Genomic DNA, 18,435 nt, shown 5'->3' with positions numbered 1-18,435 from the left:
TCGAGTCATCGATGCTCGAGCGAGCAGTGTTTCACTGTATTACAAAAAAGAAATTAAGAACTTTTAATATAATTAACAACTTTTTTAAAAAAAGGAACAAGACCGATCTCAAAATATGTAGTCTAATGCCCTGACCACTCGGGCATGGACAGTGCTGCTAAACATTTGATTGATGGACGGTATCGTAGGTAAATCTCTGACTATTTTGGTTCCTATTTTTAATCATTAATTTAATGCCGTAGTATAGTGAATAGGTCGATTTTTTCTGACTTTCATTGTTTTATTTTATTATTATCGGAATGTTTTACTGTATCGTCTGTAAATGGGAGCATCAATTGACTGATGTTTACCTTCAATGGGCCTCAATTTCTGTGCATGCACACTATAACTGGAATTCCCCTGCAAGTGACAAACTCATTACATCGAAGTAAGTTAAAACAACCGGGATATTCAAATAATAAATCAGTTCGATAATGCTAGGTTTTCGCTGCTATGTAAAGGCAACAAAGGTCTAGATGATATGATATTGTTACCCAGATGCTTTACGACGGCGTAAAGTCTATACAGCACGAAATGTAAAAGGTCCAGAAAACTACTTGGGTCCGGAAACTACTGGGAAACCAGTACCCTTAACCTGCTAGCCCCACAGATATAAAGAGTCATCTGGCGCCCAGAGGCGAGCATCCTATGAAATTTTGCATCCATAGGCTCCTGTACTCCCAAGTAATTGTTAGGAAAGGAATTATTCTGCAGAAGAACTCACCAAAATTCACTTGTATACCTGTCATTTTTTAAGGATGACTACCTGTAATAGGCCCCAATTTCACCAAAAGCGTATACATACAACTTGATAATGTAAGATTTGAAAATGTCACAATGGAAATAAGGTGCATATTAACAAGTTATATAGTGACAGAAGTTCTCAAAAATTTCCTTTAGATTACCTCCTCTGATAATTTTGGTTTTTCATGAGTTATCTCCCCTGAAAACTAGAAGAAAAAAAATTCTCCTTTTCCGTATGGGGAATTTTAGATTTCGTTTTGATATTTGTATCAGAATCATATAATGCAGCTTTCTACCACAAAATTTTCTCGAAACTCGAAGTTCAGATTCTCATAATCAAAGAAATTATATACAAAATGTATTTCCCATATTAGGCTTCAATGTTAACTTCAATACCAATTATCTCCCCCAAAAAATGACAGAATTTGAAAAATCTCTCGGTGAAACGTTTTTAATTTTGAATGTCTTCAAAGTGACCAAATTTCATTTAAATATTACCATCCAGTTACAAGATATGAAATATGGCTATTACACCATGTTATCCTTAAAGTGGAGCATCATGACTCGCATTTTAAGTAAGTTGGTAGATACTTTTTGAACATGTAAAGAATGATGAGTTTGATTAACAAAGTAAACATCAATTATATTTGAAAGAATTTAAAACTAATTTTGAAAAATCAACTAAGTTCTTAGCTGCTCATGAGCCGCGCCATGAGAAAACCAACATAGTGGGTTTGCGACCAGCATGGATCCAGACTAGCCTGTGCATTGCGCAGTCTGGTCAGGATCCATGCTGTTCGCTAACAGTTTCTCTAATTGCAATAGGATCTGAAAGCGAACAGCATGGATCCTGACCAGACTGCGCGGATGCGTAGGCTGGTATGGATTCATGCTGGTCGCAAACCCACTATGTTGGTTTTCTCATGGCATGGCTCATTTGTATTTTATGACAGGTTGAGAGACGAGTTGTAAGTCAGTTAGCTATGGCACATGAGCGACAGCTGATTGAACCTGGAAGTTGTGTTAAACTGACAGTCGCCGAGACTAGAGCCGTCAGTGGATCGTCAAAAACTGATGATGATGATGCCAGAAGGAAGGAGACCATCACACCTATTAAACTACAGCTAGTGAAGAAAGGAACATTCCGTGATTCATTTATAGATATTGACCTATCCAAGAAAGATAACCCATTCACGCCTGAATCTTAAGTTTACACATTGGTTAATGCTGATAGATTGATTTTAGTGAAATTTAGCATTTCTAGCATATACAGCTGGGAGTTGTTTTGATGGATCCATGAAATGAGTACTCTGTTTCATATTTGTCAAATTTTTTTTGGCAAGTATTTGTACATTGCAAATTGTACTTTCTTCATTTTAAGGAGCAAAGGCAATTATTTATGTTTCTTTTAAGTGGGATTTTTATTAACTCTTTCTGCTTGTTAAACAAACATTTAGTTAGCAAATATTGTGAACAAATTTCATTGAGGAAAAGCAACCACGATTGCCATAGAGTGCTTTTGTTTTTAACTTGAAAGAAATAATTGCTGCTTCAGTCGAGCCTGTCCAGTTAGCTCAGTAGATAGAGCACAAGAATGAATCAATAGGTCGCAAGTTTGAACCTAGTCAAAGCATATATCCTCCTGTACAGTTTGATGGAAGACAATGGTGGGGAAATCATTTCCCCTCCAACCTTTAAGTTATATGGAGAAGTTGCCATTTACTTGCAGGCAACAAATCAGTACGGAAACAAATCACGCAACATTGTGTTTGGTTAACTGACTGCTTAAACCAAATGAAAAGCCTATTCTATATGCAAGACCTTGAATAATGTTGTTATATATGTTATCATAAACCTGTCTTTAAGAAATCACAACTAACTTTTTCTTTTTTTTGTAAACATATAGAAGCTTGTTTTTAGATGTGCATGAAACCAAATGAACAATATTATGCAATTAATGCTATGAACTTTGTGGTTAAGGAAAACACTGATAAGCAGATACTAAACATTGTTGAATCATTGCAATGTCCAAAAGAGAGACATTTAATTAGCACACTGTTTCTCTAAACATCAGTTAGCACATAGTTCCTCTACACACAAGTTAAGAAGTGGTTGGTGGGAAATAGGTCTGTGTCTCCAAGGTCAAGGTCACAGACAAGGTCATAAAAGCTCTTCTAAAAGAGTCATCTTAGAAAGTAGTAGTGGAATGTGCTTGGTCATAATTTTTGTTTGCTTGTATTAAGTTTGCAATAAATACAAAACAGACAGCATGTTCTTGGTTTTTCTTTTATTATAATCTGTGTAACGTAACAAGTGAATATATATGTACTGGTACTTTAAATAACAAAGAATAATCTATTATTGGCAACAAACTATAACTATCTGAATCCATTAATGTAACTATAGCTGTTATTACATCAAGCAAGATTTACATATATGTTTGTTTTGTTGGGTTTAACATCACACCAACACAATTCTAGGTCATATGGCAACTTTCCAGCTTTGATGGTGGAGGAAGACCCCAGGTGCCCCTCTGTGCATTATTTCATCACGAGGGCACCTGGGTAGAACCACCGACCTTCATTAAGTCAGCTGGATGGCTTCCTCACATGATTACATATATAGTACATCGGTAAAAAAAACCTTTTTTAATGCCATTCTCTGTATTAGGGAGAAAAAACTTTCATATTTGTAAGGGTATCAATAAAGCAAGATTTTATTTTTTATTACAAGAGTTGTTTATGTTTTTAATATTCAGAAAAGCAATTTTCGTTCAATTTAGCCATGCACATTAATAACGTACTTGTACATCCTAAATCTTAAACTTTAAACATGTAAAATTGTGAGTCAAGCTAGCAGTTCCAAAAATTCTCAACATATACTTGCTACTTCCTACTCATAGTCTAAAACATTAATCTCAGGCTTTCTATTGTTTCACGACTTCAAAAAAAAATTAGGCAGAAATCACAGATATAACATATTCAGACAAGCACAGAAGATTGGAGGCGATGTGAAAATATTTTTTTTATATTGTGCCCGTGACATTCTAGCTTGTGTACATGACAAATTACCTTGTGCCCATGACATACTAAACTTGTGCACACTAAATACTCTATGGTACACAGGACTTACTACCTTGTGCCCAAAACAAACTTGCGAATATGACACTTCCGTGTCCATGACATTCTGCCTCGGGTACAGGATGTTACCCAAGATTATCATTCTAACCATCTTTAGCACGTGTTTGATTTTCAACACTCTTTAAGATAATGAAGTCATACTCTCAAAACAGAATGTCACTATGTAACTTCAAAAAATATTCCACACATCACCTCTTAAACGCTGATAAAATGATAGAATTTTAAACAACTGAGGCACCAAAAATGGTTTGAAACAACTAAGTGGATTCAGGGTTTATAATGACAAAAGAAAAAGTGTATAACTTGGCAATAGCACTTGGATTTTAATTTTTAATGTAAGATTGCATATAAAGTACGTTCTGCAAGAAATTTATATATACACACCTACATGTACAGACTGTGACTAGGTCACCTTACCTGACTAACATATGAAAACAACAATCATAGACTTTTTAACATCAACAACCAAATATGAAACATCAACACAGGTATTGGTAAATCTTTATAAGAAAAAAGGCGAATAATTTCCAATATTTTTGAGTCAAACAAGATAATAAATTCTACAGTAACAATCAACGGTTAATAGTATTTTAACAATTCTGTGTTAAGTAAAAAAGCTTTGTTTTGGTTCAGATTTAAGCCACATAGACATTTAGATTAAACTGTATGGCAACTTTCCAAGGAAGATTTTAAATATCTTTCTTTACATTACTGTAAGCACATACGGTATCGGCTAAACAGCAGAACCAACAATATTTCGGCAGGCTGGATGACTTCCTCACATGGCAACCCAAACGTGGTTCAAAAGCAGAGAGATGATGACCAAATGACGAGACAGCTCTCGTTGAAAATAAGTGTGAATGAGTGCATTCTCTAACAGACTTGTACGTAATTAATTAACAAATGTAGGTTCATTTTTTCAATCATAAGAAAATGTAAAACATGCCTAACCTCAAGTAGATAATATACCTACTTACTGTTGTAAAGTTCTCTCCAAAATCATTAAAAATGGAATATTGTGAAAATGGTTTTTTGTACAAATGGTCCACTAATGATTTGTGCAAGATATCCTAGTTGATGTACAAAAACAATACAATCAATATTTTTGCTCGAACTCTACAGGACAGGCAGAATTATAGTTATTATCAGCTGTCCGTGCATTGGAACAATGTACATAGTACAGTAATTTTACCGGGACCTAATGATCAGTTCAAGTCAAAAGTGGTGTTCGAATTATCCAAGTTAGAGTGAACAAGGTTCAACTGTATGTTGAATTCGGTAAGCTATTTGTCAAATTTTGAAACCAGCATTCTCACTATTTAGCAATACATTTTGTGCATTACTTATTACTTTACTATTCAGGTATTTATCAATGTAGGCTGTATAAGTTATGCTAAATTCAATTAATATGAAAAAATTGAATAAACAAGTTCAAAATTTTTACCCTAACTATATAAAGTAAGCGATAAAACCAACAACTGACTGACTCACAGATATGTCATTTTAAGAGCCTGCTGAAGGGACTTTTTAAGGTGTGGTCCTACTACTAGAAAGATATGGCAAACAGATGCCTGAAACTAGCAAATGAATGCAATAATAGAATAAAGTATTTACGTAAAATATATGGTATCTGTCTCAAGCATAAGTACTGTAATATCAGATATTTCTGCAAGCTTAAAAGCTATATTTAAAACCGAAACCGGTTTCCATGATAGAATAATTCTGAAATGTGGCAAACTCGTGTATTTATATCAACAATAACATTTTCTTGAGTATGTTTTACAAAAATACGGGCAATGAGGCAATATTGCAAAGAGAAAACCTCCATAAAAATGCCTGATTTTGCGGTATATAGATCAGTACAAATACTAGATCACTTATTTTTATGCCATTTGTGAAAATATTGTACCTGGTGTTCACTCTGAAGGTATTTTGGTTTTGCATTTAACAAGACTATTTTTTTCAATATATCTTTTTCTTTCAAGCTTTAATCAAATATCCATTTTGCAGTTCCCGACCAGTGAAAAATATTGAATATATTTCTCAGTTATATTTCAATGATTTACTAAAATTGTGCTGTAAATCGGTCTATAGTAATTTTATTGAATGTTTAAACAAATGTTACAAAGTACTGGTTAAACTTAATACATTTTCTTTTTAAACATTCCTATAAGATTAAATAATTTGCTTTACAAAGGCCTTTATTACATGTAATGATACACATAATTTCAAACTACCATTCACTTTAAATATCAATGAAAGATTTTTTTATTTGACCAATTTATGAAGTAAACAAAATACTCTAGATAACTTTTTTAACTTCCTGTTGGGAACATTCAGTGCTTGGGTATGACGTGATTATCACCAAGATCCAAGAAAATATTTTTCGTAAACAAATACAAAATTACGATTTAAGATACACAAATTATGAGTCACAGATTTTACTTGTAAATAATAAAATGTTTTCATTCATGTCAAATTGAACTCATGGCACTCTATTTCATTCAAAATAATGTTTGAATTTATTGCCCATTACATTTGCGGAAACAAGAGGACCATGATGGTCCTGAATCGCTCACCTCTTCCCACATGACCCAGTTGATAAACATTCAGACCAACTTTCATACAGATCCCATGAAAAATATGGCCTCCAGAGAGGTCACAACGTTTTTTCATTATTTGACCTACTGACCTACTTTTTGAAGGCACGTGACCCACTTTCAAACTTGACCTAGATATCATCAAGATGAACATTCTGACCAATTTTCATGAAGATCCATTCATAAATATGGCCTCTAGAGATGTCACAAGGTTTTTCTATTTTTAGACCTACTGACCTAGTTTTTGACCGCACATGACCCTGTTTCGAACTTGACCTAGATATCATCAAGATGAACATTCAGACCAACTTTCATACAGATCCCATGAAAAATATGGCCTTTAGAGAGGTCACAAGGTTTTTCTATTATTTGACCTACTGACCTAGTTTTTGATGGCATGTGACCCACTTTCGAACTTGACCTAGATATCATCAAGGTGAACATTCTGACCAATTTTTATGAAGATCTCATGAAATATATGGCCTCTAGAGAGGTCACAAGGTTTTTCTATTTTTAGACCTACTGACCTAGTTTTTAACCGCACGTGACCCAGTTTCGAACTTGACCTAGATATCATCAAGATGAACATTCAGACCAACTTTCATACAGATCCCATGAAAAATATGGCCTTTAGAGAGGTCATAAGGTTTTTCTATTATTTGACCTACTGACCTAGTTTTTGACGGCACGTGACCCAGTTTCGAACTTGACCTAGATATCATCAAGGTGAACGTTCTGACCAATTTTCATGAAGATCTTGTGAAATATATGGCCTCTAGAGAGGTCACAAGGTTTTTCTATTTTTAGCCCTACTGACCTAGTTTTTGATGGCACGTGACCCAGTTTCGAACTTGACCTAGATATCATCAAGGTGAACATTCTGACCAATTTTCATGAAGATCTTGTGAAATAATGGCCCCCTAGAGAGGTCACAAGGTTTTTCTATTTTAGACCTACTGCCCTGTTTTTGACACCCACTTGACCCGTTTCGAACTTGACCTAGATATCATCAAGATAAACATTGCCCAACTTTCATAAAGATCCCACAAAAATGTGCCCTCTAGAGTGGTCACAAGCAAAAGTTTACGGACGGACGGACGGACGACGGACGCTGCGTGATCACAAAAGCTCACCTTGTCACTATGTGACAGGTGAGCTAAAAAAGAAAAGAAACAAAAACTGGAAATGTATATGATAATGTGAATAGATTACACACATTGTAACAGGAAAGAGAACACCATTATACAAATTTTGAATTCATGTCAATTTTATGAAAATTGCTGTTTTTGGTAAATTATGCTTACAATTTGAAATTCAAAGGAAATCCTTGGATGTATTCATGCATAATTCATAAACAGAATGTTTATAAAATTTCTATCACACTTTAAATAATTCAGTAAAATGTCATACACAAACTGTTTTTCAATGTTTAAAATATTTTCCCATTATTTCAATAGAAATTTAAGACATCAATTTCCATACATTGTTACAGATAATTATACATCTTGTGTATCACTACAAAGTTTAAACACATTTGCCCTATATAAAGTAGATACTCTCCATCTAATCTGAGATCTCCATAAGGAGAACAAATGAAGCACGTAAACTTTTTAATAGGTTTTTAGTTTCCTCTTCAATTGAGATGGTCGAAATTTTTATACAAATGCCGCTGTACCGGTACATAAATTTTTATCTTTACCCCATGACCCACTGTTATCTGTAGTTTCTGATACACAGAGGTGTCCACACATTTCTTTAATATCCTACAGCTGTTGATGACAGTGGCACCTCATCATTTTTCCACAATAAAGTGTTTATAAACAGATGCTCCTATTCTTTCTCTAATTGTTCTATGAGGCCCTTCTCTGCTTTTGAAATCCTCAAATTCTGACGTGTTTAGAAGACAAATCTTGCCCCAGATGTATCAAGGTCTCCAAGACTGCCTCCCCCACCTCCACATGGTCCTGTGCCCCCTTTATCATCGTCGTCTTTCCAGTTATACCATGTGGAATCATTGGGACGTTTCCGACTCGAATTTTTGGCTGCAGCATTTTCCTGTTCCTGAAATAATTTCAAAGTAAAATTACATTAACTTTAAAAACTTGTTTTGAAGAATAACTCTGAGGAAGTTTGAATGAAATTTTTCAAGTTTGAAGTTTGGTGGAATTCCAACCACTGGTACAGGAGAAATAGTACAGACATAGAATTTGACAAATCAAGGGTCACAGTTCTGATAATCATTAAACTGGAACACATTGATAATACGCACAACTACAACTCCCGCTGATCCCTCGAGAGGTTTGCTGAAATTCAGTCCAATGGTATATATAGAAAGTAGTGTAAACACTGGAAAATACCACAAATTAAGGGCCATAACTCTGCTGAAAATCACTGAACCGGTACATGCCAACGATATGCTTAACTAGGTGTGGCACTGATTACTCTTGAAAGGATTGGTGGAAAGAAATCTGGCAAACAGTGTAAGAGAAGTTTCAAAAACATCATAAAATTTTACAAATACAGGACCGCAACTCCACTGAAAATCACTGAACTGGAATACGACAATGATATGCAAAACTAAGCTAAAACAATATATTTCTCCACACCAGGTGTGAGATATGATGAAATAAAACTCTAGTTTGGTTCAAGAATCGCTGATTCATTGCCACATCTTGAAGATGATGTAAGGAAATAAGATCTCAAGCAAATGCAAACCTTACTTTCTTTGAGAGAAGTTCTCTATTAAGGTAGTTCTGCACGTTTGGATCAAGATTTTTTCTACAATGTAGAATTTGATTAAACTCTGATTTTTCAAAACATCAGAATATACTAAGAAAATTCAGCAAATAAAAAAGATAGGGTCGTGTGCTTGATTTTTTGCTAGACTGATCTGAATTTTTTTTATCAAACGTGCAGAACTACCTTAAAGTGATATAACAATCACAAAAGAGCTCTAATTTCAGACATAATACCTGAGAATTATTGAAGCAATATGAAGAATATACTTCATCATGCTACTCGAAAAACAAAAAAATAATTCTAAGAAATCATCAAATTTTGCTGTCATGAAATTTTAATTCTAAGAAATCATCTAATTTTGCTGTCGTGAAATTTTAATTCTAAGAAATCATCTAATTTTGCTGTCATGAAATTTTAATTCTAAGAAATCATCAAATTTTGCTGTCATAAAATTTTAATTCTAAGAAATCATCAGATTTTGCTGTCATGAAATTTTGTGGTTTTAGCCATCTTTTTAATGGATTGATGGATTTATTATTATGCCAAGGGTTTAATATCATTTTTTTCCCATTGGAATTTGATTCTGCTGACTGATGTGGACAGAAACTCCACAAAAAAAATAGTCTGCCATGAATATTAGTAATTTAACAATATTTTGGTTCCTGGTCATATGAATTTTTGGAATTCAGTTTTAAAAACATAAAATAAACGGAAACTGCATTTTCTGGTTGGGATAAACTTAAGCCGATTGTCAAAGTTTTGAAATTTACAAAAGTAAATCCCCCAGAAATAATTATTTGACTATTATATAACATGCAAATGTTGCCTGCTAATATCAAAAATACATTTATGTGTAAAACTGATATCAAAACAGACAGGAAACCAAAGGGAAACTGATTAACAAAAACTTAGTTACACATTTTTTTCATGTACAGTATTTGCATTTTTCAACACTTCAGATTTCAGTGAAAATAAAATGCTTTGTGTATATATATAAGGTGCTAGTTTTAAATGACACACTTGCAGGCATCAAAATTCATCTATTATTACACAGGTAAAGCATTAAATTGGGAATTGCTACTGTGCATAATATTAATGGGGAATTTCCTTTCTAAGGTATCATCTTCCACTACTTGATATCTATATACTTAGAAAATGTAAAGTTATTAAGTAACAATGATTAAGCACATACTTGTAGGTAAATTTTGTTGTCTTTTACAACAGCTGCTCTCAAATCAGACCTCAGCGGAGCATCTATTTTAGTCGGCTGTATCCACTGATCCAACCCAATCTTGTAGTCAACTCCAATTTTCTCTGCATCTATTTTTCTGTACATCAATACGTATGCTGTATCCTTGGTAAAACGCTGACTCACATTGCAGAACGAGTTATAACTGGCATACGACACACGGCTATCGTTAAACAGATACCATTTATCTTGCAGAAAGTCAATCTCATCTTCGTGTGAAAAGTCCTGCATATTTGCCTGCACATTTTCTGAATTCGTAATAACAGAATGTCTTGCATAACAATAGTAATGTCCGCAGTCTGATGATGTCCCAGAATGCACCACTACTGAACACAGAGAGTAAACGTCTGCACAGTCTACATCCATATCTAAACCACATTTTTCTAACTGGTTTGCGACCGAGGAACGTAACGAATTGCATCTTTTCCTTCGTTCTGAGGTTGCACCTCGTGCTTCATCCTCTACTGGAATAAGTAATGTCTTTGGATACTTTACTTCTCTGAAAATTTTTGAACGGGACTGAAGTTTTGTATCATAAGAAAATCTGAGCAAAGTAAGGATGAGATATTCTGGCGTCTTCACAATTTTAATTTTTCTCTCCCCTTCCTGAAGCCCGCCACAATTATCACAGAAATATTTGTTATCATCGACCAGTTTTTCAGGTTTCAAATAATGTTTTAACAGATCATTTAAATGTAAACAGTTCATCTCCTCAGGCGGAACACTCGTTGTTGGCCTTGGAGCCGTGCTTGTAGTAGTATGTGAACGTGTGGACATCTTACTATCGCCACCGGCAAGGGATTTTTGACTGGTTGAATTGTAGTCTGGGAATGCAAGGGGTAAATCCATGAACATTTCTTCCTTTTTCGATTCAGCTTTACAGTTCAAACACGTTAGAGTTGTGCTCATAGTACCTCCAAAATTTTCTTCAATCAATGTCGGTTTTGTAGATTCTGATTTCCTTTTCTCCTTACTCGGAGACTTAGGACTTCTACTAGCTGTAAGGTATTTAGTTTCCTGCTCATGAAGCTGATCTAGCAGGTACTTGAGAAACTCTGAACAGTCCTGCTGGAAACCAGCTGTGAACCATACAGGCCTGGAAGCAGCCAGGAAATTAACTGGGGCATAAGCTGGTCTCTGTGAAACAATGAAATAAACAAACTTAAAACACTTAAATCAGCTATTTTGTTTTCAAAAATTCATTTGACTGGCTATGTAGTGAACAACAACAAATATCAGACAAAAAATGACTTCTTATGTGACGATTTCCTGCCAAAAATTAGTCAAAACCAGTAATATTTTATGTATAAACTAATCTTATGAAATACACCTATAAATTCAAAAGTCCAGTCCAGCTTACTGAATTACACTTCTGCTGAGTTAGTCCAACATTTAATTTTACTTTAAATGAAGTGAAGTCTAGTCATTGTTACCTCAAAGTAATAAATCATAAAAACTTTAAAGAGTTTCAAATGTCAGTATAATATAAAACTGTGTCAGTTTTACCTGTGAGAGACTGAGGAAAGCAAACACATACTGTAACTTCACAACCAACGATTGTTCAAGTGACGGCTGGTGCTGTAGTAAACCATTGCGGAAACTGAAACGATAAAAAGGAATATATTTCTACTGCCAGTTTTTTGCTTGATTTTTATACTATAATGTACTTCTCTATTTGATCATTACTAAAAATGTATGTCACAACTGATAAGAAGAGCACCGCAATGCGGAGCAATATACACCCAAAGGTATCACCTTTGACCCCTAAGTGTAACCCTGAACTTGAAGCTAGCCATCCGAAACATGTGCTCTGCACGTCGTCTAGATGTAGTGAACATTCGTGACAAGTTTCTTTAAAATCATTCAAACATTCAAGAGTTACAGAGCGGACACGAAACAAAATCATGACCTTTGACCCCCAAGTGTGACCTTGACCTTGAAGCAAGCCATCCAAAACACATGTTCTGCACGTTGTCTCGATGTGGTGAACATTTGTGTCAAGTTTCTTTGAATTCCTTCAAGGGGTTCAAGAGTTACAGAGCAGATACGAAATTGCTAACAGGCAGACGGATGGACAGATAGACACTGGCATCGTAACAGGTTGTATAAAACAAGAGGACCATGATGGTCCTGAATCGCTCACCTCTTCCCACATGACCCAGTTTTGAGTATGACGTCGTTTTTTCTATTATTTGACATAGTGACCTAGTTTTTCAGCTCATGTGACCCAGTTTTGAACTTGACCTAGATATTATCAAGATAAAAATTCTGACCAATTTTCATGAAGATCCACTGAAAAATATGGTCTCTAGAGAGGTCACAAGGTTTTTCTATTATTTGACCTATTGACCTAGTTTTCGAAGGTACGTGACCCTGTTTTGACCTTTATCTAGATATCATCAAGATGAACATTCTCACTATTTTCATGAAGATCTCATGAAAAACATGGCCTCTAGAGAGGTCACAATGTTTTTCTATCTTTATACCTACTGGCCTAGTTTTTGACCGCACATGACCCAGTTTCGAAACTGACCTAGATATCATCAAGGTGAACATTCAGATCAATTTTCATGAAGATCCATTGAAAAATATGGCCTCTAGAGAGGTCGAAAGATTTTAATAATTTTAGACCTACTGACCTAGTTTTTTAAGGCACGTGACCCAGTTTCAAACTTGATCTAGATATCATCAAGGTGAACATTCTGACCAATTTTTATGGAGATCCATTCACAAGTATGGCCTCTAGAGGGGTCACAAGGTTTTTATATTTTTAGACCTACTGACCTAGTTTTTGACCGCACATGACCCTGTTTCGAACTTGACCTAGATATCATCAAGATGAACATTCAGACCAATTTTCATACAGATCCCATGAAAAATATGGCCTTTAGAGAGGTCACAAAGTTTTTCCATTATCTGACCTACTGACCTTGTTTTTGATGGCACGTGACCCACTTTCGAACTTGACCTAGATATTATCAAGACGAACATTCAGACCAACTTTCATACAGATCCCATGAAAAATATGGCCTCTAGAGAGGTCACAAGGTTTTTCTATTATTTGACCTACTGACCTAGTTTTTGAAGGAACGTGACCCACTTTCGAACTTGACCTAGATATCATCAAGGTGAACATTCTGACCAATTTTCATGAAGATCTCATGAAATATATGGCCTCTAGAGAGGTCACAAACTTTTTCTATTTTTAGACCTACTGACCTAGTTTTTGACCGGACGTGACCCAGTTTCAAACTTGACCTAGATATCATCAAGATGAACATTCAGACCAACTTTCATACAGATCCCATGAAAAATATGGCCTTTAGAGAGGTCACAAGGTTTTTCTATTATTGACCTACTGACCTAGTTTTTGATGGCACGTGACCCAGTTTCGAACTTGATCTAGATATCATCATGGTGAATGTTCTGATCAATTTTCATGAAGATCCCATGAAAAATATGGCCTCTAGAGAGGTCACAAGGTTTTTCTATTTTTAGACCTACTGACCTAGTTTTTGATGGCACGTGATCCAGTTTCGAACTTGACCTAGATATCATCAAGGTGAATGTTCTGACCAATTTTCATGAAGATCTTGTGAAATATATGGCCTCTAGAGAGGTCACAAGGTTTTTCTATTTTTAGACCTACTGACCTAGTTTTTTAAGGCATGTGACCCAGTTTCAAACTTGACCTAGATATCATCAAGGTGAACATTCTGAGCAATTTTCATGAAGATCTTGTGAAATATATGGCCTCTAGAGAGGTCACAAGGTTTTTCTATTTTTAGACCTACTGACCTAGTTTTTGATGGCACGTGACCCAGTTTCGAACCTGACCTAGATATTATCAAGATGAACATTGTGACCAATTTTCATAAAGATCCCATGAAAAATGTGACCTCTAGAGTGGTCACAAGAAAAAGTTTACGGACGGACGCACGGACGGACGGACGACGGACACCGCGCGATCACAAAAGCTCACCTTGTCACTTTGTGACAGGTGAGCTAACAAGAGGACCATGATGGTCCTGAATCGCTCACCTATCTCCACATGACCCAGTGTTCAACTGAGTATGACATCGTTATTTCTATTATTTGACATAGTGACCTAGTTTTTGAGCACATGTGACCTAGATATCATCAAGATAAAAAATTCTGACCAATTTTCATGAAGATCCATTGAAAAATATGGCCTCTAGAGAGGTCACAAGGTTTTTATATTATTTGACCTAATGACCTAGTTTTTGAAGGCACGTGACCCACTTTTAAACTTGACCTAGATATCATCAAGGTGAACATTCTCACCAATTTTCATGAAGATCTCGTGAAAAATATGGCCTCTAGAGAGGTCACAAGGTTTTTCTATTTTTCGACCTACTGACCTAGTTTTTGACCGCACATGACCGAGTTACGAACCTGACCTAGATATCATCAAGCTGAACATTCTCAACAATTTTCATGAAGATCCATTGAGAAATATGGCCTCTAGAGAGGTCACAAGGTTTTTTCTATTTTAAGACCTACTGACCTAGTTTTTGAACCCACGTGACCCAGTTTCGAATCTGACTTAGATATCATCAAGATGAACATTCTGACCAATATTCATGAAGATCTCATGAAAAATATGGCCTCTAGAGAGGTCACAAGGTTTTTCTATTTTTAGATCTACTGACCTAGTTTTTAACCCCACTTGACCCAGTTTCGCACTTGACCTAGATATCTTCAAGGTAAACATTCTGACCAATTTTCATGAAGATCCATTGAAAAATATCGCCTTTAGAGAGGTCACAAGGTTTTCCTATTTTTAGACCTACTGACCTAGTTTTTGACCGCACATGACCCAGTTTCGAACTTGACCTAGATATCATCAAGGTGAACATTCTGACCAATTTTCATGAAGATCCAATGAGAAATATGGCCACTAGAGAGGTCACAAGGTTTTTCTATTTTTAGATCTACTGACCTAGTTTTTGACCCCACATGACCCAGTTTCGAACTTGACCTAGATATCATCAAGGTGAACATTCTGACCAATATTCATGAAGATCTCATGAAAAATATGGCCTCTAGAGAGGTCACAAGGTTTTTCTATTTTTAGATCTACTGACCTAGCTTTTAACCCCACGTGACCCAGTTTCGAACTTGACCTAGATATCATCAAGATGAACATTCTGACCAATTTTCATGAAGATGCATTGAGAAATATGGCCTCTAGAGAGGTCACAAGGTTTTTCTATTTTTAGACCTAATGACCTAGTTTTTGACCCTACGTGACCCAGTTTCGAACTTGACCTAGATATCATCAAGATAAACATTCTGACCAATATTCATGAAGATCTCATGAAAAATATGGCCTCTAGAGAGGTCACAAGGTTTTTCTATTTTTAGACCTACTGACCTAGTTTTTGACCCCACGTGACCCAGTTTCAAACTTGACCTAGATATCATCAAGGTGAACATTCTGACCAATTTTCATTAAGATCTTGTGAAATATATGGCCTCTAGAGAGGTCACAAGGTTTTTCTATTTTTAGACCTACTGACCTAGTTTTTGATGGCACGTGACCCAGTTTCGAACTTGACCTAGATATCATCAAGATGAACATTCTGACGAACTTTCATAAAGATCCCATGAAAAATGTGACCTCTAGAGTGGTCACAAGCAAAAGTTTACGGACGCACGGACGGACGACGGACACCGCGCGATCACAAAAGCTCACCTTGTCACTTTGTGACAGGTGAGCTAAAAAAACAAGAATGTACGATAACAGCCTCAAGTCTGTTTCAATAGTATTTTAATAAGGTATTGGACCAGTAATGATAATTGTCCAAATAAGTAGTCTCTGTATACAAGTTTTGGATTGTCTGGTTTCTAGGAAAATCTATGTGCATGTTGAGCTACATTTACTTTAAATAAGTGAATGCTCGGAAAATGTCCATATTCTAATCCAAACTGAAGTCAAATCTTGTTACTACCAGTCTGAGTGGCACTTTTTATTTTGCACGCTGTGTTAAATGTTTGTATACTGGAAACTTTCCTGTGATTTAGAACCAATTCCATAGACTGAAACAACATTCATTTCATTCAAAGGAATACAACAATATTTTCAAAGATTACACATCTTAAAAGTATATCATTAACATGGAGCAGGTGGCGTGGGTGGATCATACAAGGGACTTTTTTCATTACATTTATTTAGTATACATGTAACACTTGAATATCTCACCTATCACACATATATAGTGCCTGTATTATACTGTTCATATAGCATGTGTTTCCAAGGTTAAACAGCCCTGTTTTTCCCATTTCTGCCTTCGGCTGGTATGATCTGGGAACGTATGCTTGTCCATCACGATGTGCTGTCCACTTTGACTCCAGTAATTTGAATTTGATAACATCGGGAGACGGTTTTGGGAATACCTACATAAAATATGTAAATATTAGGTTTATGTTTAGTTTCTGAGTGAAAGCAGCAGGTGGATGACACCCTGTGTCTCTCAACCTCTGGGTATTATTTCAGCCACATATGGGCACCTGGCTAGAACCACAAAACTTCAGCAAGCCAACTGGATGGCTTTTTCACATAATGACAAAAGTAGGGCTTGAACCCATAGTGGTAAACAGCTAGTGATTCTAAGATATCAACATCAACCATGCAGCAGCCCTTGAGAGCCAATGAATGCTTCAAATACAGAAGATATAAAATCAACTACTATTTATGCTTAAACTTGAATGTCTGCGTCAAGTACCCTCAAAATATTTTCATTCAATATAATTTGGCATGATTTCAAAATTTCTTTGATTTACACTTTTACTTATACCAGGAAAAAGAGATTAAAGTTGCAAATTATTTTCATGCAGAATTTATAAAGCAACTTTACTGAAGCGTAAGTGATTTCAGCTTGAGTTTTTGTTTATTTCAACTTGCAACATCACAGTTATGGTTATATGAGAATTTTCCAGCTTCTAACAGTATAGGAAGACTACATACTCCCCTACAGGACTTGTCAGCTTTTGAACTGCTCTGTTTAGACAAAAGAACATTTTCTTCAGTATCTGAGGACAACAAGATTTATCTACCTTTATAACCTCATATACAGGGTCGTAGAGTTCAGGGAAGCCGCCATGTAGATACATCAGAACGTGAAGTAATTCTGCGAGTCTTGTGACAAGATGTTGCGAAAACTCCGAGCTGTCTGCTTTCCATTCTCCAACTATTTTTGGAACCATTGGTAAAATCTGAAGCAAAACATTGTTCATGTTATTTAGGTAAACTGACATTGTATGAGCATAACTGGCTTTTCAAGTACAGAAGGAGATTTCTGAACTTGAAATAAATGCATGTGCACTTAATAATCTTGAGAATTAGTAATAATAGTTAAAAACAACTTGATCACTTATTAGTCAAGACGAATTTTAGATAAACAGTTATGTCCAGTATTAGAAACAAGAGGACCATGATGGTCCTGAATCGCTCACCTCTTCCCACATGACCCAGTTTTGAGTATGACGTCGTTTTTTCTATTATTTGACATAGTGACCTAGTTTTTGAGCTCATGTGACCCAGTTTTGAACCTGACCTAGATATTATCAAGATAAAAATTCTAACCAATTTTCATGAAGATCCATTGAAAAATATGGTCTCTAGAGAGGTCACAAGGTTTTTCTATTATTTGACCTAATGACCTAGTTTTTGAAGGTACGTGACCCTGTTTTGAACTTTATCTAGATATCATCAAGGTGAACATTCTCACTAATTTTCATGAAGATCTCATGAAAAATATGGCCTCTAGAGAGGTCACAAGGTTTGGCTATTTTTAAACCTACTGACCTAGTTTTTGACCGCACGTGACCCAGTTTCGAAACTGACCTAGATATCATCAAGATGAACATTCAGATCAATTTTCATGAAGATCCATTGAAA

The 18,435-nt window shown here is 35.5% G+C and overlaps 2 protein-coding genes across 5 annotated transcripts in view; one reads left to right on the top strand and one right to left on the bottom strand.

Annotated features, from left to right (window-relative positions):
- The window catches only part of LOC123556988 (caseinolytic peptidase B protein homolog), a 38,703-nt gene extending 35,655 nt beyond the window's left edge, over positions 1-3,048 (top strand). Inside the window, exon 16 of the mRNA XM_053543296.1 lies at positions 1,737-3,048. Within this exon, the coding sequence (XP_053399271.1) occupies positions 1,737-1,991 (255 nt within the window). The 3' untranslated portion in view covers positions 1,992-3,048. The remainder of the gene's footprint in view (positions 1-1,736) is intronic.
- A 4,659-nt stretch (positions 3,049-7,707) lies between these two features.
- The window catches only part of LOC123558337 (ubiquitin carboxyl-terminal hydrolase 38-like), a 51,103-nt gene continuing 40,375 nt past the window's right edge, over positions 7,708-18,435 (bottom strand). For all 4 annotated transcript variants that reach the window (XM_053543293.1, XM_053543295.1, XM_053543294.1 and 1 more), the window contains 5 exons: positions 17,592-17,750; positions 16,738-16,931; positions 12,018-12,111; positions 10,455-11,648; positions 7,708-8,584 (listed from right to left, as the gene is read on the bottom strand). In XM_053543293.1, the coding sequence (XP_053399268.1) occupies positions 8,420-8,584; positions 10,455-11,648; positions 12,018-12,111; positions 16,738-16,931; positions 17,592-17,750 (1,806 nt within the window). In that variant the 3' untranslated portion in view covers positions 7,708-8,419. The remainder of the gene's footprint in view (positions 8,585-10,454; positions 11,649-12,017; positions 12,112-16,737; positions 16,932-17,591; positions 17,751-18,435) is intronic.

The sequence above is a fragment of the Mercenaria mercenaria genome, chromosome 5 (genome assembly GCF_021730395.1).
Source record: "Mercenaria mercenaria strain notata chromosome 5, MADL_Memer_1, whole genome shotgun sequence".
Lineage (NCBI taxonomy): Eukaryota > Metazoa > Mollusca > Bivalvia > Venerida > Veneridae > Mercenaria > Mercenaria mercenaria.
Note: the sequence above shows the minus strand (reverse complement) of the source record. Positions and strands in the feature narration are given on the sequence as shown.